This window comes from Diaporthe batatas (genome assembly GCF_019321695.1).
Source record: "Diaporthe batatas strain CRI 302-4 chromosome Unknown Contig00020, whole genome shotgun sequence".
In the NCBI taxonomy this organism is placed as follows: domain Eukaryota; kingdom Fungi; phylum Ascomycota; class Sordariomycetes; order Diaporthales; family Diaporthaceae; genus Diaporthe; species Diaporthe batatas.
The window spans coordinates 49,558-72,957 of record NW_025408567.1 but is presented as its reverse complement, the minus strand read 5'-3'; the positions used below and the strand labels follow the sequence as shown (position 1 = coordinate 72,957).

Genomic DNA, 23,400 nt, shown 5'->3' with positions numbered 1-23,400 from the left:
GTTCATCCGAAAAAACGGAGGATACGCTTATTAACCCCACGAGATACGGTAGAATACTCAAATCTCGACGTGCCCCTTTACTGACGGATGTCTACCGTGAGGCCGTGAGAGGACGACTGCCAACTGGATACATACATGCATTGTGCATTGTACCCTACTACTCCGTAGTGCTGGACATCTCGGGCTACAGGATCAGGCATGCACCATGGGCTAGTGCTGCGGCATGGCGTACTTGCACCGGCTGAATGGTGGGAGGATCGTGGGAGGATCGTGGGAGGAGATGTTGCAACGTCAGCAGACGCATGAGGGAGGGACCTGGTGTTGTTGTCTGGTGGGCACACGTCAAAACCACAGCATCATATCATATGCACAGTACACGTAGTAGAATTGCAAGACACATGTATGGAGAAGAATCACTTATTTGAGAAAGTCTGCTGTGATGGGTTCCTGGTTGACAGGTCTGACCCCAGCCGGCCGCCCACAGCATGATGCAGTCAAATTGCGATGGGGAGCCGATCAACCGGCCTGACAGACAGAGCCAAAGGACCGAGACCAGTCCCCCCAGCTGCAACAAGCTACCTCGTCTCTCTCCCCATTTTCCCCAAGGTGTCCCCACCTACCCGGCCTGCTGAGCCCTGCTCTCACTGCGTACCGACTCAGATGCTTCCCCTGCATTTCAGAATACATCAAATACTAGGTACTGTGTATGCACAGAGAGAGCACCAAGGTGATTGATTCCACATGGGTGTCAGCTACCAGGTGTCCCCTTGGGTAGATACAGAGCTGCCGTGTGCAGACTGTATAATAGTTTGTGTCTACCTACTTACCTACTTACCTAGGTAGGTAGGTAGGTAGGTACCTAGGTACCCACGTACTACTGTGTATCCGTACTTACCTGCCCACTCCTTTTGTCCCATTCCTCTTCCCTGGCCAGTCTAGATGGGAACACTCACACGGTTCAGTCAGTCAATTGCTCCCTGCTGGACCCTGACAAGCCTGACTGCCTGGCCAGGCTGGGCTACACGCACCACCGCATGTGTGGCATGAGTAGGCGAGCACCGTGGGCGTTGGCAAGAAACAAGCAAGCCCAAGTTTGACGGAGACGGGGCCTGCAAGACACACAAAGGGACCCAAGGCTCCGGCTTCTTGTTCCTTGGTTCCTGTCCCGACCTCCCAGGCTTCCCTGCTGGCCTGCTCGTCACAGTACCGAGTACAACTCAACACCACGCTATTCCAGGATAGGTCCCTGTACAGCTGCTCTGCTCTCTCCTGTCAGTCGCCAAGTTTCCCCATCGCCGGCAGCCCAGCCCGTTCGTGTGCGCATCCCCTTAACCGCCCCCCAAATGATAGCAGCAATTTCGCCCGGGCTCCAACGCTCCTCTCCCTGATCCACAACGGCCTCAACTCGACCCCAACCGCCACGCCCACGCCCATCAGAGACACCCTTCCATCTCCATCTCCCTCCACCACCCAACAGCCCAGCTGCTCCCGCCCGCGGTACCTCCGTGCCTGTCCCTGGCCCTGGCCCTGTTGCTGCCGCCGCTACTTGCTGCTGTTGTTGTCGTTACTGCTGCTACTGCTGCTGTTGCTGCTGCTGTCGCCCCCTGCCCCCAGGCGGCCCAGGCCCAGAACCACGACTCCTCTACCACCCCCAATCGCGCCTCCTCGACCTCCCACCCCCATTCCCACCCCAAGCAGCAACGCCAGCCGGCACAGAGGAACTCGTGTCCTGTCCAATCCCACAACACGAGCATGAGCATGAGCCGACTAGCCTAGCCCACCAACACCCGAGAAGCACCAGCAGAGAGAGGGACTGAGCCCTCTCCGCCACCAGGGCCGACCCGTCGTCACCGTCATCCTCTCCTTCGCGGCATCCTCGCGCCAGCCAGCACTCGTCCTCTCCGCCCCCCCCCCTTCCCTTGCACACCGTCGCCCTGCAGCAGCCATGGCTACCACCGTTGCACACAACACCGGCCCTGCTGCCGTCCCTTCATCCGCCGACCCGCGGTCTTCTGGCCAGCCAAAGGCCAGGTCTCGGACCACGATACCGACACAATCGGGGAAATGGATCCTGGGCAAGACAATCGGCGCTGGCAGCATGGGCAAGGTCAAGCTGGCAAAGAAGGAGGACAGTAACGAACAGGCAAGTGGGCCAGTCACATCCTCTTATAACCACGTCCAAGGCCATGCTAACATGCCTTGCCAACCCTCCAGGTCGCATGCAAGATCATCCCTAGGGGTGTTGCCGACGATGGGCACCACAGCCGGGCAGACAAGGAGCGTAATGAGCAGGGCAAGGAAATCCGCACCGCACGAGAGGCTGCCATAGTCACCCTGCTCAATCACCCCTACGTGTGCGGCTTACGAGATGTCGTCAGGACCAACTACCACTGGTACATGCTGTTTGAATATGTCAACGGCGGCCAGATGCTGGACTACATCATCTCCCACGGGAAGCTCAAGGAGAAACAGGCCCGCAAGTTCAGCCGTCAGATCGCTAGTGCTCTCGACTATTGCCACCGGAACAGCATCGTTCACCGCGACCTCAAGATCGAGAACATCCTCATTAGCAAGATAGGCGACATCAAGATCATCGACTTCGGCCTGAGCAATCTGTTCTCCCCCCGTGGCCACCTCAAGACCTTCTGTGGTAGCCTGTACTTCGCCGCGCCGGAGCTCCTCCAGGCCAGGGCATACACCGGGCCCGAGGTCGATGTGTGGAGCTTTGGCATCGTTCTATATGTTCTTGTCTGCGGCAAGGTCCCCTTCGACGACCAGAGCATGCCCGCGCTTCACGCCAAGATCAAGAAGGGTCTCGTCGATTATCCCAACTGGCTGTCGAGCGGTAAGAACCAGCCCTCCTTCACCCCCTACCCCCCTCGCGGCCCCCCAGAGCATCAACACCAGCCAAGCCAAAGCGTGCGGCTAATTACCCTCGTGCGTACAGAATGTAAGAACCTGCTCTCCCGGATGCTGGTCACGGATCCCAAGCAGCGAGCTACCATGGCCGAGGTCATGGCTCACCCCTGGATAAACAAGGGCTACAGCAGCCCGCCCGACAACTTTCTGCCCCGCCGGGAGCCGCTCACCCTGCCACTAGACCCGGAGGTCATCAACGCCATGACTGGATTCAACTTTGGACCGCCTGAGGTCATCAAGGCGCAGTTGACACGCCTGGTCGAGTCGGAGGAATACCAACGCGGTGTCCGCCTCTACCAGCAGGAGAAAGATCTGCCCCAACCGTCCAAAGACGGCGACAAGAAGAGAGGAATGTTTGACTTCTACAAGCGTCGCAATTCCATGACCAGCAGGGACACGTTAACCGCGCCGAGCAGCGAGGCCCTCGCACTCGGAAACGACCCCCTCAATGCCTTCAGCCCGCTTCTCTCTATCTACTACTTGGTCAAAGAGAAGCAAGACCGCGAGAGGGTCGATGTTGTCCCGACCATGGCAACGCAACAACCCCCTTTTCAGAAGGAGAAAGACCCGGTGCCCGAGATAGCGCCACCACAGGAGGCCCATACCAATTCTTCGGCATACGAGATGCCAGGTGAGAAGGCGACTGGCGGGAGGACGAGGCCACGAGCACGGACTCATGGGGAGGACGATGCACCTGACAAGGCGCTGTTGTCGCCAAAGGCTGCTCTCGGACCAGATGCACAATCACCGGCGGAAAGGCCCGAGAAGAAGGAGAGCGCGGCAGCTGGTATCCTCCGGAGGTTCTCCACTAGGAGACGCCCGAGAGATGGCGAGAGGCCGGAGAAGGACCGGTCGCACCCTCCACAAGTCCATGTCCATTCCCCATCCGAGCAGCCGCCGGTACCGGGGATACCACCCCGAAAATCCTTCAGCATCAGGCGCTCAAGGCGCGACAAGGAAGATGGATCAACCTCCCGGCTGCGCTCGGGCAGCAGCCAGCCTCAGCACAGCGAATTGCTGAGCCCGCCTCTCTCCGCCGGTGCCAATATGCACGGTCAGAAAAAGGTCCTCGGGCGGTCTACCAGTGTCAACTCTGCAGAATTCCGCAGGAGACGGGCCATGGCATCGCATGGATCGACGACAGACACGGAGGGCAAGGAGCCACCCCCCACGAGTGGCTCGGATCAGTCAATGGAAAGGCCGAAAGCTCAAGCTGAGAACAGGGGCGCCGCGGCCTCGCGGTCTGTCTCTATGAGGGCTAAGTCTCTGGGGCACGCGAGGCGTGAGAGCATCCAAGCCCGGCGAGCACGCCGCGAGGAGCAGCGAGAGCTGAACGTGCCAGAAGAAACGGACGCGGAGCCCGGCGACCAGAGCGGCCTGTCCAACGACGAACGCCAGGACAACCCAAGCCTAGCAAAGCCGGTTTTCTTGAAGGGGCTCTTCAGTGTGAGCACGACCTCGACAAGACCTGTACCCGAGATACGTGCAGATATCAAGCGGGTGCTGAAACAACTCGGCGTGGACTACAGCGAGATTCGCGGCGGGTTCCGTTGTGTTCATTCACCCAGTATAGACCTGAAGAAGGTTGACCCGCCCAATAGCCCGAACCAGACCCCTGGCCACAGGAGACGTTTTAGTTTTGGTCTCCGGGGCGAGCGTGCAGACGACGTGCGCGACGTACTGGAAGGGAACCAGCCCAACACGCCGAGAACTCCTGGCAGGGCCCGGGATGACCGAAGCAGCAGCAGCTCGGATGTCTCAGACATTGACAATTCGCGTGACACAGGGGGCCCGTCGAGGGCTCCTCCGGGAGAAACGACGACCCGGGTACAGGACGACCTGGGTGGGAACATGGTCCTCGAGTTTGAGATTTTCATCGTCAAGGTACCCATGATCAGCTTACATGGCATCCAGTTCAAGCGCATGACTGGCAACACGTGGCAGTTCAAGAACATGGCAGATCAAATATTAAGGGAACTTCGGCTATAATAAAAACGCCCCATGGGTCCATGGGCCGTGGCGATCTGGCAACGCGCCGTGGGTGCTGTGAAGAGATGGGAACTCGGTAGCGGGGCTCAGTGGCAGGAGGGTGTGCTTTATGACGAACCAGCAAACGCAATGTGTGTTAGAGAAGAACGAGGGGAAGCGGTACGAACGGCAACGATTCATGCATCTGGCAGCACTCGCTCTCGGGGTCTTGTTTCTTTTCACTTTCTTTCCACCAGTCCCGATAAATGGCCCGTTAGATTCCAACATCAGGTGCAATCAGAGGATGTCCTGCGTCTTGGGCACCTCCAAGGTGTCAGGTGGGAGGGTCGTGGAACCCAGAGCAGGATCGGCACTGCATAGGCATTGCATAGCGCAGCGAAGCACAGACAGACTATGCTTTGTTTTTGCTTTGCTTGCACATGGGCATGTAGTACTTTTAATAGGCATCTCCCGAGAAGACAGTAGAAGGATCACTAATGCAATTCAGAGTGGCGGTTCATGTACACAATTTTGAATCCATTGTCCTTGCCTTAACCGTCTGCTCGGTCTGCCGGGGACGACAATTCATCCTTGGCCACTGGCACGAACAGCTCTGCAGGCAGTCCCAAAAGGGTATGACTAGTATGAGATTTGGGAGTCTGACTTGCCCTTTTTCCTTCTTTTTCTTCTAATGTTTCAGACAGTATAGTATTGTAGCAGGAGAACATGTTAGAGCCAAGCACCAGTGGCCCGCTTACCCTTGCCGATAGGTTGTTCCACGACAGGTTCCCCCATATGACATCGACTAGATAGGACTGTTCAATAGAACGATATCTTGTGGGAGATCTCCTATACGAAAGGCTTCTTTGAGTATGGAATATTGTAGGGGTAAGATTACTGTAGGACGATAATCTATAGGAGAATTGGTAAGAGGTCCTGTAGGAAGGTGTCTTCAAGAGCGTGTACTGTGGGGGGATATCCGTATGATTGCCCGTACTAGGTTACTTCAAAGGATAAGATTTCCTGCATGACTCCATTTCGTAGGAGGTTATTCTCTATGGCTGTTCGTAGAAGGATCACCTGAAAGGAGTTATCCTAAGGGGTATGTATGTCTTGTAAGATGTTTGCACTGTAGAAGTTAAAGGAGAAATTCTGCCCAGGTGGTTTCCAATAGATGCAGCGGCCGAGTAGTGGACATCCGAGCAAAGTTCATATTTTTAATTGATTTTTGGGAGTGGTATCTTTGGAATTGTGTGTAAGAAAAAGAAAAGAATACATCAGTCCAACTGGTCACCTTGTGCTTCATTCCAACGGTCCTTCCCTCTCATGACCAATGTCGCCTGTGCATCTTGGTATCGGACTGCCCAAACGGCGCACTGCTTAGGTGTGAGGTGTGGCAAGATCCCAATACGACCGAACATGTACCTAGAATCATAGCCATGGATCGGCCGGGGCATTAGCTGCGGGTGAAGCCGTGCCAGTGCTTGAAATGCTCCTGGAAAGACCTTCTCCAGCCTCTCTCTTCCCTTATAGTTAGCATACCTCTGCGGCAATGCCAATTTTAGCTCTGGAAACTCTTCAAAACATTGGTGGGTCAGGTGACCGCGATTCCCGCAGTGAGTACAGCGCGATCTTGTTGTCGCTGGCTTCTTCCTTCGTTTCTTGCTTGTTCGATCCTCTGACTCAGGCTGAGACAGTGCTGGTGGTAGCTGCGGTACGGGCGTGAGTACTACATATTGTTGTGGTCCAGAGTTTAAATTTTGATGTGGTCGAAATCCCCCCTTGATGGCTGAAGCTGATGTGTCCACGATAGCGTTGCTAGCTTCCGGAACAAAGCGAACACAGTGGCGGCGTTTTTGAGATGGAGCAAGAATACGCTGGCAATGTCCCTGAGCCGTGGGCTGCTGCCACGTCGAAAGGACCAGGTGCAGACTTTTGGTGTCCTCCAAGATCCGATGTGTCAATTCTTTTGTATACTGTGGCTCCCCTCTGCGCGGGCAAAGTCTGGTCCAAGGCTCATCCAAGGTGAGCATCTTCAACGGTACCACCATGGCATCACCCTGTGCCAGTTCCGAGTTGGGAGATGCATCTGGGAGCCACCAGCAGGACATCTTAGCGATCCCGTCAGCAATGTGATTTCCAGTAAGCCCTGAGTGGTCGGGAGCCCAGGGGAACTCGACCCTGGCCCCAAGCCTACGCAGCTCGTAGTATTGCTCCAGGATCCTCCAACCGATTGAGGCTGTCAGGCTCTTCTCTGGATAGTTGTTCTCGCTGAGGCTGATGAATTTGCATCGATTGAGTCGGTCACTGAGCCGAATCAGGCATTTAAGGCCGTCCATATCGGCTTCCAACGCACACGCCTGCCCTGCCTCTCTGATCGCGGTGGCGATGGCGAGAACCTTCTCAGCCCATCTCAAGGATTCGGCACTGTCACTACACATGTAGACTGTGTCCTTCGATGTGCTTGTTTTCATTGCCTGGACCGCCCACTGGAGGGTTATGAGTATTGCAAGCGACTCGAGTTGTGCGATGTTTGCAACCCCAACTGTGTAGCAACGGTCAAGCTTATGGGCCACTGCGATCGCTCCGCAGTGTTGGGAGTTGCGAGAAGCATCGGCCCACAGTGCAAGTCTGTCGCTTAGTGGGCTCTGGGCGAGCTGAAGGGCGCGCTTCATATTTCGTGTGGACACGATGCCGTTCTGTCCGCTGTTTGGGACCCTCTCATGGGGGATCAGGTCCGGCCACGCCAATGAGCTGTAGGCTGGTGGAGGTAGGAGGGTCGCCGGCGCCGGTACGAGCGTCGCCTTCGCTGGCCGGGCCTGGCTCTCAGGCCCCCCCTTGGCGTGATGGCCCCTTGTGCTTTCTCGCATGGCAACCTCCGTATGAATCGTCTCGCCTTGCAACTTCTTCTCTGGAAATCCTCCCCGTACATCCTCGCCTGCCTCGAGAGCATGATGATCCTCTGGTCGATCGAATTCCCCACTGACTGGTTCGTCCTCGTCCGTCAAATCCTCGTCGGTCTCGTATCGATCATGCGCAAAACTCCCCTCAGATGACGAAAAGCTTTTCCCGTCCAAGGCATGTGAACTTGCGAGCTGTGCGTCGCCTTGCAATCTCCTCCGTTTTGCCCTCCATTCTCGGATCCCGCGGCCTAGCCTCCTAAGCTTGCTGTCTTTCTTGGTAGTGCTAGAAGACTTTTGAGACCTGCCGTCGTCGTCAATGCTGTATGCTGAGGCGGAGTCATTTTCAAAGTCATGACCCTTGGCTGATGATATGCGGACGCTGGCGTGCTTGAGGAAGGCCCTGAGCCTCCCTTTGGACTGCGAAGTATCCATAATGACTTCATCGGCCTCTTTGGTGCGGTACCGGCTTCATGCCAGGGTCATGAAAATACCCTTGAATAGTCTGTGCTCATGAACCCAAGGGACGGTTGATTGATGAGGTGAAAGGGGGTGCCTGTACGTGTTCGATGCTGGCCTTTGGATGTCACAAAACCTAGAAACGGAGGCTTGTCGACTAGTGGATGCGGAATCGTTGAAGGCTGATTGATGGTGTTCAGGAAGATTGTCGATCAGCGGTGTAATGCTGGAGACGCGAAGCCATTAAACCCGCAAGCTTTCAAGTTATCCATTCGGCTGGCTGGGTGGTTGGGACCGTCCTCGTTCAAACCCAAAAGCCTGCCAGAAAAGGCATCATTGACCGTTTTGAGCGGGTGGTGGTGTAATAGTAGTCAGTTAAGATTTTGGAAGCTCTCGCTGAACAGAGAGGTTTTGCAGGCGGGCCCCTTGAACAAGAATATTTTCTGGAGCTCTAATCCACATCCACCAAGCTAAACCCCTTGCCGGAGTTTTGTATCTGAAATCACGAACCGGAGTACTCTGATGCAGGCGGACCCCGAGGCCTACATGTCATAATGTGCGTATCCGTCTGGGCCGAGTGGCCACCGAACTGGACCCGTTCAAGACCGGGGATCTCGCGCTCCCCTGCATGGTGAATCAGTCGTATCACCTTTTCAGAACCGGCGACCCACCTTTCTCAGCAGCAGTATCTCAAGACCACCCGTATAGCTAGAGCTATACTACGTAGTAAGACACCCTGCCTTAGAAAAGCCTCAGAAAAGCCTCCTCCGGCGCTATTGGGACAACATTCCTCTGAGATAACCTCGCAAGGGAGAGCATCCTCAAGCACAGACTGCTATGTAACCTCTTGGAAGACAACCTCCAGGAGAACAACTTCCCATGGGACAATCTCGCCTAGGATAGACTACTATGGGGTAGCCCCCTGTGGTCCTATGGTATGGCGTGACATCCTCAGGCTGTGACCTATGAAACAGTTTCCCTGGGGAGATGACCTCTGGTGAGTGAGTGCTTCTGGAGGACACTGTCCAGTCGTCCTGAAAAGGTAATACGAGGAGCCCTGCACGCAGGGGAGTGCAGGATTCCCGATCTCGGGACCTTTTCCCATCCGTTGCATGGTCAACCCGAAGGGACTCGTGCCTCATGAGGCAGGCAGCGAATCATACAGTCTTGTTACCTAGGCCTGCAGCTCGTTATGTGGAGCAAGGCCAAGCTGCGGGATGGAAATGGACAGCAAAGAGGAGGCACAGCAATGGTCAGCAAAGCAACGGTGACATACCACGGGTGCCGAGTGAGGCTGCGCAGTATCCATGCAGGTGGTGAAAATGCCTCAAGTCTGTGCCTACACATGCAGGTACAGCCGATGCAGGAGCCGACCCTGACCAGCTGCGAGAGCCAGAAAGCTACCGTGTAATGAGACGACTCCTCGCACAGCCGGAAGGCAGCCATGACAGGAAAGATGGCCACGGCAGCCACCAGGCGCCGTGTCGAAAAGAGAAGGACCCCCGGGACATGACAAGCACTGTTGGGCGATTGTCACCCGGGTGTGGCCTCACTGGCCTGGTGTCTCCCGCAACGGTCCCGGGAACCGCCGCGCCGAGACACGGTGGAGGTAGAGGCCGGGTCCGCACTGGCGCGAAAAGTCCCGAGCAGGGCAAACCACACGTGTAGATGTGCCGTGGTTGTGAGAAAGGGTGGAGTCATGGACTCGCCTGGGGCGGTCTCGAGGGTGGGGCCAGAGGCATCACCTACGTGGCCTTGCTCTTGCTGAGGAAGGGAAGCTTGCGGGCGGGCGGGCAGGCGAGGTGGGTACGTGAGAATCCGGGCGAGAAGGCACCAGGAAACACAGTACTGTGTAGAAACGTGCTTGCTGCCATGTCGAGGGTTAATGATCATCCAGCACCAAGACACATGGGGGCTATTGATGGGACAGCTAGATACTCGAAAGTGCGACCGAGGAAGGCATAGTTGTGAGTTGAGCCACATGTGACGCTGTGATCAAGCCATCCATCTATGTGGTTTGGCCATGGATACTTATTAGTATCTGAACACACACAGAAGCGCTCAGGCTGCCAAAGCTAGGCAAAGGTTGATTGATATGAGTACGTCAAGGACTAGGCAAGTGCCCAGGTACCTAGGTACCTATGTAGTCATCCGTACTATCTAGACTACATAGTACTATGTAGTAGCAGAGCGGCCTGCGCGCACGGGCCAGCATCAGCCCCGGGCAGGACATCTGGAGCTTTGCCCTTGCCCACCCTGCTGCTGCTCCTCCGAGGAGGGCTCTAGACATCGACAGCAAGCAGCAACCTCGACCTGCCAGATCAACATCCAATCCCACAATCTACAGCCCTCACCACACCCCGCCATCTCCACCCAGAACCTCGACCTTGAGCAGCTTATTCTCCGTCCTGTTAATCTCTAGCCGTCCGCCAACATACACCTATCACGCGCACACCATCCTGTCTGCGATACAACACCCCTCCTCCCGCTCTTTTCACCACGCGCAGAATCCCTTCTACCCGGTATCAACACAACCATATTTTCTTAATCGCCCTCGTTACAGCAGCACGGCGTCGCGGGGCGCGACGACGCAAGACCACCTCCAGTCAAGATGATGCCCAACCACCCCATGTACGGCCACCAGCACTTCCCACAGGACGGTCCCTGGATTCACCCGGCCCAGAGCCACCACCAGCATGCCCAAGCCCAACAGCAGGCTGCTGCTGCTGCCGCCGCCGCCCAGCAGGCCCACTACAGCCGCATCAACTCTTCCTCGAACCATGCAAACGCCCTGAACCCCGTCCACCAGGACGCTTCTGCAGACAACCCCAACATGACCGAGGACAACCGTCGCACTATGCAGTACATTGCCGACCTGCTCAACGAGAACACTCGCGAGCAGGCCCTCCTCGAGCTGAGTAAGAAGAGGGAGCAGGTCCCCGAGCTTGCCCTGATCCTGTGGCATTCCTTTGGCGTCATGACCTCCCTCGTCCAGGAGATCATATCTGTCTACACCCTCCTCAACCCCTCCCAGCTCACCGCTGCCGCCTCCAATAGGGTGTGCAATGCCCTGGCTCTTCTCCAGTGTGTGGCCTCCCACAACGAGACTCGCACTCTCTTCCTCAACGGTACGCTGCCACACCTTGTCCGCCGCCAACGTCTGGGCCATTGTCACTGACCGCTTTCCCCCTCAGCCCACATCCCCCTCTACCTTTATCCTTTCCTCAACACCACGTCCAAATCACGCCCTTTCGAGTATCTTCGCCTCACAAGCCTCGGTGTCATTGGCGCTCTCGTCAAGAACGACTCGTCCGAGGTCATCAACTTCTTGCTGACTACCGAAATCATTCCTCTCTGTCTGCGCATCATGGAGACCGGATCCGAGCTCAGCAAGACTGTCGCCATCTTCATAGTGCAAAAGATCCTCCTTGACGATAATGGCCTGAACTACATCTGCGCCACTTATGAAAGGTTCTATGCCGTCGGCACCGTTCTCAGTAACATGGTGGGCCAGCTGGTCGAGCAACAGACTGCGCGACTGCTTAAGCACGTCGTGAGGTGCTTCCTACGGTATGTAGCACACCGGGCTGTACACCTTCGGCTTGGTGACAAAGCCCCTGCCCCTGCCACTGCCACTGCACCCTTTGTGTTCACACGGCTAATCCAGACGCAGGCTCAGTGACAATGCAAGGGCGCGCGAGGCACTCCGCCAGTGTTTGCCGGAGCCTCTTCGCGATGCAACTTTCTCTTCTGTGCTCCGGGACGACGCAGCCACTAAGAGATGTCTTACCCAACTCCTGGTCGCTCTCTCCGACAACGCGATGCCAGATAATGCAAACCCTGGGTTTTCCTAGCGGGACTTTCCAACCGTGGCCAACAAGTTCATCTCATACAAAGCATCAGGCTCCCTTCCACCATCCGACTAGGAACCCGGTCTTGGAGGCGATGATGATGAGCAGTCCTCTGAGCCCTCCAAGAAGGCAAGACCACGGCATAAATCAACAAATGCGCCTGATTTTGACCAAAATGAGAAGAAAAATTCCCAAGGTGAAAGAAAAAGTTGGACGATGGCGGACTGGGGTAGTTACCTGCAGAAAGGAGAACAGGCCTTGGACAAGGAGGTGGAAGCGGTGCCTGGGGCTGGAGTGGAGCCCACCCCTTCCAACAGTGTCGATGCGGCGGATGACGGGGACAACAGACCCCTCGGCGATGATCCAGGAAACGTTGCCTGTCGCACGCGGGAGACCACACACATGGCGGAACAGGAAGAACAGAAAGAACCAGAGGAGCCAGAGGAGCTCGAGCAGCATGTCAATGCTCCCCCTGAGGATGTCGTGGGTGGCACGCAAGAGAACCCCGTCCGCCGCAACAGTGATGAGCGATTACCTATGCCAACGACTCCGAGCAAGAGGCCTGCCTTGGGCGATCCTTCTACTACAATGCGCGCCGATAGAGACGGTCATGAGCAAGCCATGCATAACACGCGAGAGGAAGCTGGCAGTCACAATTCCAATCATCAACCACTCGATGGCACATGGGAGGACCCTGTTGCGAGCAGTCCCGACAATCAGTTCCTCGGGGACACGCATGATGAGAATGGAAACGGCAACCGCGATAACAAATCACACGACGGTACGTGTGGCCAGCCTGTCGCCATGGAAGGCGATGGAACCTTTGAGGGCACTCGCCAAGAGACGCCTGGTAAAGGGTGCGAGGAAGCTGATGACAGCGGCACACTGGTGCAAGACATCTCCGAGACCGGCAGGGACCTCGTTCCTGGCGAGCATGATGCGTCTTCCGGCAATGGCACCCACGAGGCAACCATAACCGGTGCGCCTCGGGACTTTAGCAGCCATTGTGAACACGAGCTCTGCAGTGAGCCACAACCGAGTCCTTCAAGGCACCGTGGGCGTCCCAGATTTGTGCGGTGTCCGAGCCTCGAAAAGTGGTGCAATAAAGCTGTGGCGGGACGAGAAGTGGACAACAGAAGGGAGCGCTAGTTTTATGGTTCTGCTGCCCCCTCCCCCACCCTTCCCAAAAAAAAAAAAAAAAGATAACATTATTTTTTTCTTGTGTACCTGGTGGATGTCTTAAGGAAGTGTCTTAAGGAAGAGCGGCAAAATGTTTTGGACTTTCTTCTAGCGATGATACCCTCTAAAATCCCACCCAGTTCCGGGACATCCCATTCCGCTTTTCTTGACGGACATGAGAGGAGCGTTTCTTGTCAGCCAGTCGTGGAATGACGATTGGATTTGGCTCCCGAAGAGTGGTGGCCCCTCACCCCCTTTGGTTCGGTGCATCTCGTTGGCCTTGTTCGCATAGGCGGCTAGGTAAACCAAGAGATGCTCACGAGGCAGCGCACTAGTACGCATTTTTCCTTTATGGCAAGGGCCTTCGATAAGGTGAAGGCCATCGGTCTTGTTGCGCTTCCATGGCGTTCCCGGGGAGAGGACCAATAGATGGGAATACCCGCGGCGTTTGATTCTGCGTTTCGGTGTCTCGGGGTGTCGGGCATTGTGTCTTTTAAGTGGAAGAAGTCGGAAATCACACTGCATCAGGGTTGGGCGCAATTCGATGGGGGGCTGAAGAAACTCTGGGTGACTCTATTCTAAATGTAACTTTACAAGGCGTGTACGAAAAAAAACCAGCGATATCAATACCAGCGCGATGGCCCCAAATTCCCAGACTGCCTGCCTGCCGTCAACTCCTGTGATATCTGTAGCCCAAGATGCAACAAGCTGAAGCAACTAAAGATCAACCCGAACGCCGTGTCCCTTGCTGGTTAAGGTGGGACGGAGCAACCATCTAGGTGGCAACCTCAAGTGACATGCTTAAGCCCCCTTTACAATGACCTCTCGGAGGATATCCTCGAGTGGCCGGCCCTGCTGTGAGATGGCCGTCTATGGGCCACCAACTTCTGTCAACAGAAAGAGTCATTAATTATACAAAGGTCAAGACAGCCAGGGCGACAGAGACCAGGCCCATGACGCGGAAGGCCGAGGATGGCCAGACGGTCGAGGACGAACTGGTAGAGGCCGAGGTGGCACTTGAGGCTGGCGTGGTGGCAGTGGCTTGTGTGGCCAGTCCGGAGGTGGTTGTGGTGGTCGCCATGGTGGACGAGCCCGTCGCAATGGCCAAGTCGCTCGTCGACGTGGCAGTGGCCTGCATCAAGCCGCCGAGAGCACGCCTCGCGTCGGTGTTGAGCGTCATGGTCCAGCCGCCATCCTGTGGGCCGGCGCTGCGGCGGGCAGCCCGGAACGGCAGGTCTGCCGTGATGGTGGTCCCGAACTTGCCGTCGATGTCGAACCCAATGACGAAGTCGTTACCGTCGTCTCCGTCTCCGTCGCCCATGCCCGCCGCGGCCGTGATCTTGGGGGCTGCGGGATCCACCTGGCCGCCTGCCGAGGTCATGCCCGCTGGGTCAGCTGCGCCCGTGCCCATGAGCCCAAGTCCTTTCTTGTTCCCGCCGCCCGTCGCAGACGCCATGGTGCCGTTGCCACCGGCGGCTTGTTCCTCCTCCGCGTCACATCCGCTCTCGTCATCGGCGGCAGACTCACTGCCTGCTTCTCCCTTCTTGCCTTCGTCTTTATTGCTTCCAGCTGCGCCCGCTGCGCCAGCCCCTCCAGCCCCCTCCTCAGCGTCACCCTGTCCTCCCGACCCGGCACCGCCAGCGCCTTTGCCATCACCATTCTCGGCACCGCCTTGTTCTTTTCCTCCTGCGCCAGAGCCACCCGGGCTAGCACCATCACCGCTGCTTCCGCTCGGCCCGGAGCCAGACTGAGCGGCCGAACCAGCAGAGGCTGCGCCTGTCGCGCCTGCGGCTGCGGCCGAACTGCTCTGGCTGAGCCCGCCAGCACCGCCTGTTGCCATTCCGCCCGGGAGCAGCGCGCCAGTCGCGGCCGCTGCTTCTGCCCCAGCCTGGCCACCGGCCCCGGCCCCAGCCCCAGTGGCGGAAACAGAGCTGGCACTGTTGCTGTTGCTGTTGCTGTTGCTGTTGCTGTTGCTGCTGCCAGACTCGGCCTGGCCGGCGGCCGGGATGACGGTGCTGACAGGCACGAGACTCTGGGAGTTGGCGTCGGGGTTGTCGGAGGAGGTTGTGACCTGGTCCTCGACGATCAGGACCTCGGCGGCAACGGGCTCGCCGAGGCCGGAGCGGGTGGCAAAGTCCTGGACGTCAAAGTTCATGCGCAGCGAGGGGTTGGCGCTCATGTCGGCGGCCCAGGCGGTCCAGTTGAAGGCGGCAGCTCCGGGCTGAGGGGTGGGCGGGCTGTAGAGCAACACGGCGAGGAGGCGCATGTCTGGAGGGGACGAGCCGGGGGACGAGCCCGAGTTGGCGGCAGAGACGGCGGAGAAGAGCCCCGTGGGCTCCTCGAACGAGACAAAGGGGTCGGCGGATGAGCTCAGGAGGCCGCCGCTCATGTTGAGCTGGGTGGAGCCGTCCAGGATCATGCCCTGCTGGACAAAGAGCAGGTAGGACTCTGGCGAGACGAAGATGAGCTCGGCGCTGTCGGAGGAGCCGGCGCCGGCGGTGGCCAGGATGGGCATCTCCATGCCCAGGGCCAGGTAGGACTGGTTGCTGGCGGCGCCGGGGTAGCTCAGGGCGGGCGGGCTGGACATGACTGTGGAGGGAGGAGGGTGTCAGTTCGGGTGCTGATGGGAGGAGGGTGGCAAGACACACCTTGTGCTGATGACTGAGCTACGGGGAGGACTGGGAAAGGAGGGCTGGCGGCCGGCGCAGCGCCCTCGCCGGCATGGTTTGTAGCAGTGCCACGGGTGAGCAGGCAGGCGACGGCTGTGATGGCGGCATGCCGCCTGGTCGTGAAGGATCTCGTCATGTTGTTGGTGTTGCAGAGTGTTTAGCGAGTGTCATATAAATACAATTTATATAGATGTATATATGATAGACTGAGGCAATAGAAGAACGAAGAGAAAGAGAGCTGGAAGAGTAAAAGGAAAAGGAACAGGAAAAGGAAAAGAAAGATGGACAGCAGTTCTGACGCTTGTAGCAGGGTGCAACGACGAGGCTGAAGCGGGTCAGGTCAAGTCTTAAGACATGGCGACACGGACGAGATGCGGCACAGCAGGAGGCAAGAGTCGAGTCTAGACGTCGAGTCTGGACGTCAAGGGTGAGAAGCGGCGGCGCCAAAGAGACTGTTCCTGTTTCATTGGCGGCCGTCGCTCGAATATTTGTGGCCATGGCCGGGCCACGGGCCACGGGGTGAGGCCGGGCAGATGCCGACTGCCGATATAGCAGTACGGGCGCGGGCGGCGTGGGCTCCGTGTGCGGTGGCCGGGGCCCGGGACGAAACGGGGCAGGTGTGAGCCTGTGAGGTCGACCAGGCCGGGCCGGGTTGGTTAGCAACGACCCAGGTACGGGGTAATAAGTACCCAAGTACCCATGCAGGCTTGGCAGATCATCTGACTGGGTCCGGTGTCCCAGGCAGAGGGAAGGGGGGGTCTAGGCCCTCTGGCCCTGATGGCACCTGTTCGGACGGAGCTGTGGGGCTTCAGCACGAGCTCGTGGGCCAAGCGGACGCTATGCGGCTGAGGCCCTAGCGCGCAACAGTAGCCCCGTCTCCGGCTGCGTCTCTGCTTGCAGAGTACAGGACCCAGGACCCTTCTTGCCTTCTTTGTGTGAATGAGCGACCTGACCTCACTTGGCTGCAGGGCTCTCCGTTGTAGCTTCCCCTCTGCTGACCCAGTCAGTTGACCGCTCCTGCCAGTGCCAATGCCAATGCCAATGCCAATGCCAACGCCCCCGAATGTCTGTCCGTTCCTTCCTCATTCCAGTGGCAGTGGTGGTAGGGCAGACAGGCCAACCACATGACTGACTGATTGTCTGTTGCGCATTATCATCTTTGCCCTTATCAACAGCCGTCCCCGCGTGCAGTCTCGATGCCAACCCCCTGGTATTTGGTATTCGCTCTGGCGAGGCCACCAAAACACCGTCAGCATCCATCATCTCACCTCGTCCTCGCCCTCCTCGCCCTGCCTCGTCCTGGGGGCTGAAATCCCCTCGAGGCTCACGGCCTACGACGCCGTCCCAGGCGCCCTCTCTCAAACACCCACCACCACCCTCCCAGCCAATCTGCGGCCTCTCCGCCCCCGCGGGTCACCCCCCGTCGCAGCGTCGCAACGTCGCAGCCCTACCCCGTACTGCCGTCCACCCGTCTACCCTACCCGTCCAGTACCCGTGTCCACCCGCCCACACGGTAGCAGTGCACCGCACCCTCTCAAAAATGCCCGACTCCCTCGCCTCCCTCCTCGTCCTGGCCTCTGCCCTCGCCGGCGTTGATGCCGCCGGCGCCGAGCCCAGCAGCAATGGCACCGTCGCCCCCCAGGCCGGCGTGCTCGAGGGCGCAAACCCCATCAAATACAGCGCCTCAAATCCAATCACCCTCTTCATCATCCAGGCCATGATCATCATCATCTTCTGCCGCCTCCTGCACTACCCGCTGTCCTACTTTGGCCAGCCCCGCGTCATCGCCGAGGTCATCGGCGGCATCCTGCTCGGGCCCTCCGTCATGATGCGCATCCCCGGCTTCCAGGCAAACATCTTCCCCACAGAGTCCATGCCCGTCCTCAACAACGTCGCAAACCTCGGCCTGATCATCTTCCTCTTCCTCGTCGCCCTCGAGGTCGACGTCCGCCTCTTCACAAACAACTGGCGCGTCGCCCTGTCCGTCGGCCTCGCCGGCATGATCGTGCCCTTCGGCCTGGGCTGCGCCATCGCCTGGGGCCTCTACCATCAGTTCCGCCTCGACTCCGACTCCGACACCGTCCCCATCAACTTTGGCGTCTACGCCCTCTTCATCGGCACCGCCCTGGCCATCACCGCCTTCCCCGTCCTCTGCCGCATCCTGACCGAGCTCAAGCTGCTGCGCTCCTCCGTCGGCGTCACCGTCCTCGCCGCCGGCATCGGCAACGATGTCACCGGCTGGATCCTGCTGGCCCTGTGCGTCGCCCTTGTCAACAACGCAAACGGCCTGGCCGCCCTCTATGCCCTCCTCTGCACCATCGGCTGGGCCCTCTTCCTGTGCTTCGCCGTCCGCCCGGGCTTCATGTGGTGTCTCAGGAGGACCGGCAGTCTCCAGAACGGCCCGACCCAGGGCATGGTCTCCCTGACCCTCCTGATCGTTCTCTTCTCCTCGTGGTTCACCGGCATCATCGGCGTGCACCCCATCTTTGGCGCCTTTCTCGCCGGCCTGATCTGTCCCCACGAGGGAGGCTTCGCCATCAAGCTCACCGAAAAGATCGAGGATCTCATCTCCGTGCTCTTCCTGCCCCTGTACTTTGCCCTGTCCGGCCTGAGCACCGACCTTGGCCTGCTTGACGATGGCATGACATGGGCATACGTCTTCGGTGTCATCGCCATTGCCTTCTCGGGCAAGATCATCGGGGGCACGCTGGCGGCCAAGCTGAGCAAGCTCGAATGGCGCGAGAGCTTCACAATCGGTGTCCTCATGAGCTGCAAGGGCCTCGTCGAGCTCATCGTGCTCGTGAGTCCGTCCCCAGGCCCCCGCCCCGCCCCTTGGCAGCCGTGTCAAGGACTGACTCCCCCTCCTCTGCTGACTCGCTCATCCACAGAACATCGGGCTGCAAGCCAGGATCCTTTCTCGCCGCACTTTCACCATCTTCGTCGTCATGGCTGTGGTGACCACCGTGGCCACCACGCCTCTTGTCAAGTGGCTCTACCCACCATGGTACCAAGACAGGATGGAGAAATGGCGACGGGGGGAGACCGACAAGGACGGCAACCCCATCTCCTCTGCCACCAGCGGGGACGAGCCTGCGGACCACGACCACCACCAGCAGCAGCAGCAGCTCAGCTCCGCCCAGATCCGCCGCCTGCTCGTCTACCTGCGGCTGGACAGTCTTCCCAGTTTGTTCACCTTCATCGCCCTCCTGGGAGGCGACAAGGCGGCGAACAAGCCTGTCGCGGCAGACGAGGAGCCCGCGGGCAAGGGTGAGGTCCAGGTCACGTCTCAGCCCGCCGCAAGACGGCCGTTGGAGGTCCATGGCTTGCGGATCCTGGAGCTCACGGAGCGTACCTCGTCTGTGATGCAGGTCACCGAGGGCGAGGAGTACTTCTCAGAGATCGACCCGGTCGTCAACGCGTTCCGCACGTTCTCGAGGCTCAACGACGTGGCCGTGTCTGGAAAGGTTGCCATCGTGCCCGAGGCATCCTACTCAGAGACCCTGACCAAGCAGGCCTCGGATATCTCGTCGGACTTTGTGCTCGTGCCATGGAGCGAGTACGGCAGCATCACCGAGGACACGTCCGTGCCCTTTGTCACATCCGCCCAGGATCGCTACAACGGCCGCGGGCATCTGGACTTCATCAACAAGACCCTCGAGAAGTCCGTGTGCAACACCGGCATCTTCATCAACCAAAACTTTGGCGGCCTGGGGCCCGCCGAGCGGCCCAACCTCAAGCGGTCAAAGAGCGCCATGTCCGTCCACAGCCAGCGCGATGCTGCAACCCTGCCCGTCAAGGACAAGAGCCACCAGGTCTTCTTCCCCTTCCTCGGCGGGGTGGACGACCGTGTCGCCCTGCGCCTCGCGCTGCAGCTCGCAAAGAGCCCGCACGTGACCCTGACCATCGCCCATTTCAGCTGGGCAGCCTACGACTCGGGCGACGAGGCTGCGCCGTCCAAGACCGCCGGCGATGCCAAGGATGCCGTCAAGGTCGTCGAGGAGACGTCGGGCAAAGACCTCGCCCTGTTGTCCTCACTGCGGTCCATGCTGCCAAAGGAACTCGCCGGCCGTGTCACCCTCGCCGAGATCAACGTCACCAAGGGGACCGCGTTGGCCGAGGCCGTCTCCATGGCCAGGTCTACCGTCGGCAACCTACCCAAGAACGCCGGCGATATCGTCGTTGTTGGTCGCTCGCACCCTGAACTAGGTGATGCACAGGTCGAGTTCGGCTCACTCGACCTGAGGAAGACTGTCGGGAGCGTTGCCGAGCAGCTGGTCAACGGCGGCGTCAAGGCCAGCGTGCTTGTCGTCAGGGCCGGCGGCGCAGGACTTCAGTGGTAGTCGAGTGGGCAGCACATGAGCTTCTTTCATCTTTCTTTGTACCTCGGCTTGTTCAACTGCGATCTGGGCTTTTTATCGCTGGCCGGCAAGGCGTCTATTTTCCTGCGTTTATACCACACCGACATGGCGCCTCCTTGTTAGACTGCACCGGTATATATTGCGGCTTGGAATTTCGGGTTTGCAGAATGGCAACCGGCGCCCTCCCGTTGACATGAACTAGCGTGTTGGATTTCTGGGACTGGGTTATATAGCATGGGACAAATAACGGGCAGATTGAGACCTAGATGACATTTGCTGTTATATTTAACCTGAGATTGCCTCGGACGAGCGCAGATAGTAAACGCCATAAGCAGTACGCGCGTCTTCCAGCTGAAATCCGGTCCTACCTTCTTCATTCGATATGCAGCCCACCGCTCGCGTTCAGATGAGCCCGTTGATCGAGCCCGCCCTCGGCTCGCATATGAGTCCCACCCCGGAAGCAGTCTCCTCGAGCCGAGCCAGGCGGTGACCCATGGGGGTCTGGGCCTTGACGGGGGCCGTGTCCTTCATGAACTCTTGCCCAGCCGCCGCGAACCCGGCCGTCATGGTCGAACCGAGGCACATGGCGTTCACGGTGCAGTCGTAGCGGGGTGGAAGCTCCTTCCTTGCCACACCTTGGTCAGGTTGTCGACCATGCCATTTGGGCCTGCGTAGATGGCGCGGGACGAGATGGACACGATGCTGAGAATGTGTCCGCCATCGCTCTGCGGGTGCTCCTGGGTCGAGTGTGACGGGTCCGGCAGGTGCGATAGGACGGCCTGGACGAGGCTGAAGACGGTCCTCGCGTTCAGACCGACCAGCTTCTTCCAGTTTCGGAGGGTCTGCTAGGCCACGGGCTTGTTGACAGCCAGGCCGGAGTTATTGACGAGTACATGAACCGTCTTGTACCTCGCCACAGCGGCGTCTATGAGCCTCCGAGGGCCGCCCTCGGTCGAGAGGTCTGCCTCAACAGCTATCGAGGTCGGTACCGTCAGCAGGCCCGAGACCACCCTCTGAGCGTCGTCGGCAAGGGCCGGGGATGGGTGATTGGCTACCACGCTCGCGCCTCGACACGAGAGCTCCTGGGCGATAGCAACACCTAATCCTGCGTTGTAGCCCGTCACATTTGCAGCCCTTCCCGCAAAGGTCTGGTCAGGCCCCGTGGCAGTGACACGTGCCTTTCCTCTTCTCCCTGCTTGCAGACACCGATTTCGTACGATTAAGTCTGCACAAAATGTGGTTCAGGTAATAAATATCACGATACCAGGTTTCTGAACTGGAGAATCTAGACCCGTTCATTCCCAGTCCCATCAAAGGGAGCGGCAGCATGCTATGTCAACAACAGTTGTGGCCGGCCGTCGTGCAGCTGCTGCTGTTGGACCAGAGTCCCAATGAGGGGGTGGGGAGAAGTGCTATCTCGAGACCCGGGACCGGGACCACCATATCGGAGGCGTCATGCTGTATGTGATCAAACATGGTGCTACTAAAGGAGGACGGTCAGTCTCGATTGGTCATGAACGATGTGAGCCTGTGCAGCCATGTGCTTGTGCAGTTCATGGATGTAGACTTACCGTGTGTGAACGAATCCCGGGCTTTGCTGATGCATCGCGCATAGTTGAGGCCGAATGGGGCATCTTTCGGTGGGCATGTTGGCCGGCGGGTACAATGTATCTGACAAGCATTCCTCTTGCCTGACGTCGTCGGCAGAACGCTCTCACGCAAGATTCAACCTTTTCTCAGCTTCGCCAAAGCCGCAGCTATGCCTCCGAAGAGCTCATCATCACCTCTGCTCCCCGATGGGGGCCGATTCGATGATGACCCAGCTCCGGCCGCAGCCCGTGCTCTCGCTTCCTGTTCGGCTGTGTGCCTCGACTCGGCGATTGCCGCAGCAAGCTCTGCATCCTGATCCTCGTCCTGGTCATCTCGACCGGGAATCTGGACTTGCCTTGCTCTTGCCGGGCGCTGTTGGGCCCCGCCATCGTCGCTTGCTCCGCCGTGGCTTCTCGACGCCGCCAACTCTTCCAACTCCCTTTGAGGCACACGGCCAATGGGCCTGGCCGCATCCAGGTTCCTTCTCCTCTGGACCTCGGCATCTGTGCTTTCCTCCGTCCCCAGCGTCCTCTTCCCGGACCTCTTCACCCTGAAGGGCTCCTCGACAGCGTTGGTCCAGGCCTTGACCTTCTTCTCCCCCCAGCCACCGATAACACCGATCGTCTCTGGGTCGGCATTGATAGCCGCCTTGAGGCTACCAAAGGTGCTGACCAGGGCGACGGCGTCGGTCTTGTTGACGGACCTTGGGACGGTGACGAACTCGACGAGCTTATCGGCATACGAGGTTGCCTGGGCGCCCTTGATGGCGGCGAAGCTCGCGTGCTCGTAGGACTTGTACAGCTCGAGGTAGCGGGCGGCCTCGGCGGCAGACCAGCAGAGGACCAGGGTGACATTGTTGACAAGGCTAGTCTTGGAGAGCTCACGGAGGGAGTCCTCATGGTTGGGGATGTCGACAATAGTGAGCAGAATGCGCAGATTGTAGCGGCCCTGCAGGTTCCGGATGCGCGTGTATATGTACTCGGGATGGAGGCGGTGGTATTTCAGACTACAAGTGTTGCAAAGGGCACGGTCGCGTTAGGCCTCAGAATCGAACCCGCCGCGGGGGGCAACAAGCAACGCACCTCAAGAATAGGGCACAGGTTGTCAGGCCCAGGCCGTAATCAGCGGGGATGTCGCTGTATTCCCAAGGGAGGGACTTGAGGCAGGCGAGGACGGGATTGCCCTTCTGGCGTGGCGAGACCAGGATGGAAGAGCCGGCGGCGCGCTGAGGGAGTGCCTGCGGGGTGGGCTGCTTGACGCCAGGAGCGGCAGCTGACGGGCCCGAGGCGGAGGCGGAGGCGGAGGCGGCATTGCTGGGACGAGGTCTGTCGAGCCTCTGGGGCGTGGGCTGTTGAATCCTCTGTGGGACGGGCTGCTGAGGGCCCACGCGACCGGAGCCTCCACTGCCCGTGGCGTCGGACGCGGCGAGGGCATTGAGGAAGTCTTGGTCGGCACCAAAGTCATCGTCCATGGTCGGGAAGAGACGAGGGTTCAATCTCGGGGAGCA

The 23,400-nt window shown here is 58.6% G+C and overlaps 8 protein-coding genes across 8 annotated transcripts; 4 read left to right on the top strand and 4 right to left on the bottom strand.

The window, feature by feature from the left end:
- Window positions 1–989: 989 nt before the first annotated feature.
- On the top strand, window positions 990–5,871 carry KVR01_012587 (uncharacterized protein). Its single transcript, XM_044792989.1, has 3 exons — window positions 990–2,143; window positions 2,215–2,845; window positions 2,948–5,871. Exons 1-3 carry the CDS (start codon window positions 1,946–1,948, stop codon window positions 4,906–4,908), a joined length of 2,790 nt encoding a protein of 929 aa, XP_044638398.1. The 5' UTR covers window positions 990–1,945; the 3' UTR covers window positions 4,909–5,871.
- Window positions 5,872–6,090: 219 nt separating this feature from the next.
- Window positions 6,091–9,340, bottom strand: KVR01_012641 (uncharacterized protein). The gene has a single exon (XM_044792438.1). It carries the CDS (start codon window positions 8,220–8,222, stop codon window positions 6,165–6,167), a length of 2,058 nt encoding a protein of 685 aa, XP_044638452.1. The 5' UTR covers window positions 8,223–9,340; the 3' UTR covers window positions 6,091–6,164.
- A 1,517-nt stretch (window positions 9,341–10,857) lies between these two features.
- On the top strand, window positions 10,858–12,100 carry KVR01_012586 (CCR4-NOT core subunit CAF40; the record flags this gene model as incomplete). The annotated part of the gene is made up of 3 exons (XM_044783203.1): window positions 10,858–11,374; window positions 11,441–11,816; window positions 11,920–12,100. The coding sequence occupies 3 exons, from the start codon at window positions 10,858–10,860 to the stop codon at window positions 12,098–12,100; spliced, it is 1,074 nt and encodes a 357-aa protein (XP_044638397.1).
- A 213-nt stretch (window positions 12,101–12,313) lies between these two features.
- On the top strand, window positions 12,314–13,246 carry KVR01_012518 (uncharacterized protein; the record flags this gene model as incomplete). The annotated part of the gene is made up of 1 exon (XM_044785811.1): window positions 12,314–13,246. The coding sequence occupies one exon, from the start codon at window positions 12,314–12,316 to the stop codon at window positions 13,244–13,246; it is 933 nt and encodes a 310-aa protein (XP_044638329.1).
- A 940-nt stretch (window positions 13,247–14,186) lies between these two features.
- KVR01_012552 (uncharacterized protein) lies at window positions 14,187–16,081 on the bottom strand (the record flags this gene model as incomplete). The annotated part of the gene is made up of 2 exons (XM_044794657.1): window positions 14,187–15,865; window positions 15,925–16,081. 2 exons carry the CDS (start codon window positions 16,079–16,081, stop codon window positions 14,187–14,189), a joined length of 1,836 nt encoding a protein of 611 aa, XP_044638363.1.
- Window positions 16,082–17,485: 1,404 nt separating this feature from the next.
- Window positions 17,486–20,285, top strand: KVR01_012635 (uncharacterized protein; the record flags this gene model as incomplete). Its single annotated transcript, XM_044788656.1, has 3 exons — window positions 17,486–18,407; window positions 18,474–18,745; window positions 18,834–20,285. The coding sequence occupies 3 exons, from the start codon at window positions 17,486–17,488 to the stop codon at window positions 20,283–20,285; spliced, it is 2,646 nt and encodes an 881-aa protein (XP_044638446.1).
- Window positions 20,286–20,705: 420 nt separating this feature from the next.
- KVR01_012536 (uncharacterized protein) lies at window positions 20,706–21,916 on the bottom strand (the record flags this gene model as incomplete). Its single annotated transcript, XM_044794613.1, is given in 4 exon segments — window positions 20,706–20,924; window positions 20,939–21,145; window positions 21,158–21,451; window positions 21,875–21,916. The coding sequence occupies 4 exon segments, from the start codon at window positions 21,914–21,916 to the stop codon at window positions 20,706–20,708; spliced, it is 762 nt and encodes a 253-aa protein (XP_044638347.1).
- Window positions 21,917–22,028: 112 nt separating this feature from the next.
- Window positions 22,029–23,364, bottom strand: KVR01_012603 (DNA repair protein RAD10; the record flags this gene model as incomplete). Its single annotated transcript, XM_044788031.1, has 2 exons — window positions 22,029–22,899; window positions 22,976–23,364. 2 exons carry the CDS (start codon window positions 23,362–23,364, stop codon window positions 22,029–22,031), a joined length of 1,260 nt encoding a protein of 419 aa, XP_044638414.1.
- Window positions 23,365–23,400: the final 36 nt, after the last annotated feature.

Coding starts and splice junctions, on each gene's coding strand:
- KVR01_012641 (XM_044792438.1), bottom strand. CDS start 8,222: ATGGATACTTCGCAGTCCAAAGGGAGGCTCAGGGCCTTCCTCAAGCAC.
- KVR01_012587 (XM_044792989.1), top strand. CDS start 1,946: ATGGCTACCACCGTTGCACACAACACCGGCCCTGCTGCCGTCCCTTCA. Junction 2,144..2,214: donor AGGAGGACAGTAACGAACAG/GCAAGTGGGCCA, acceptor CCAACCCTCCAG/GTCGCATGCAAGATCATCCC. Junction 2,846..2,947: donor TCCCAACTGGCTGTCGAGCG/GTAAGAACCAGC, acceptor TCGTGCGTACAG/AATGTAAGAACCTGCTCTCC.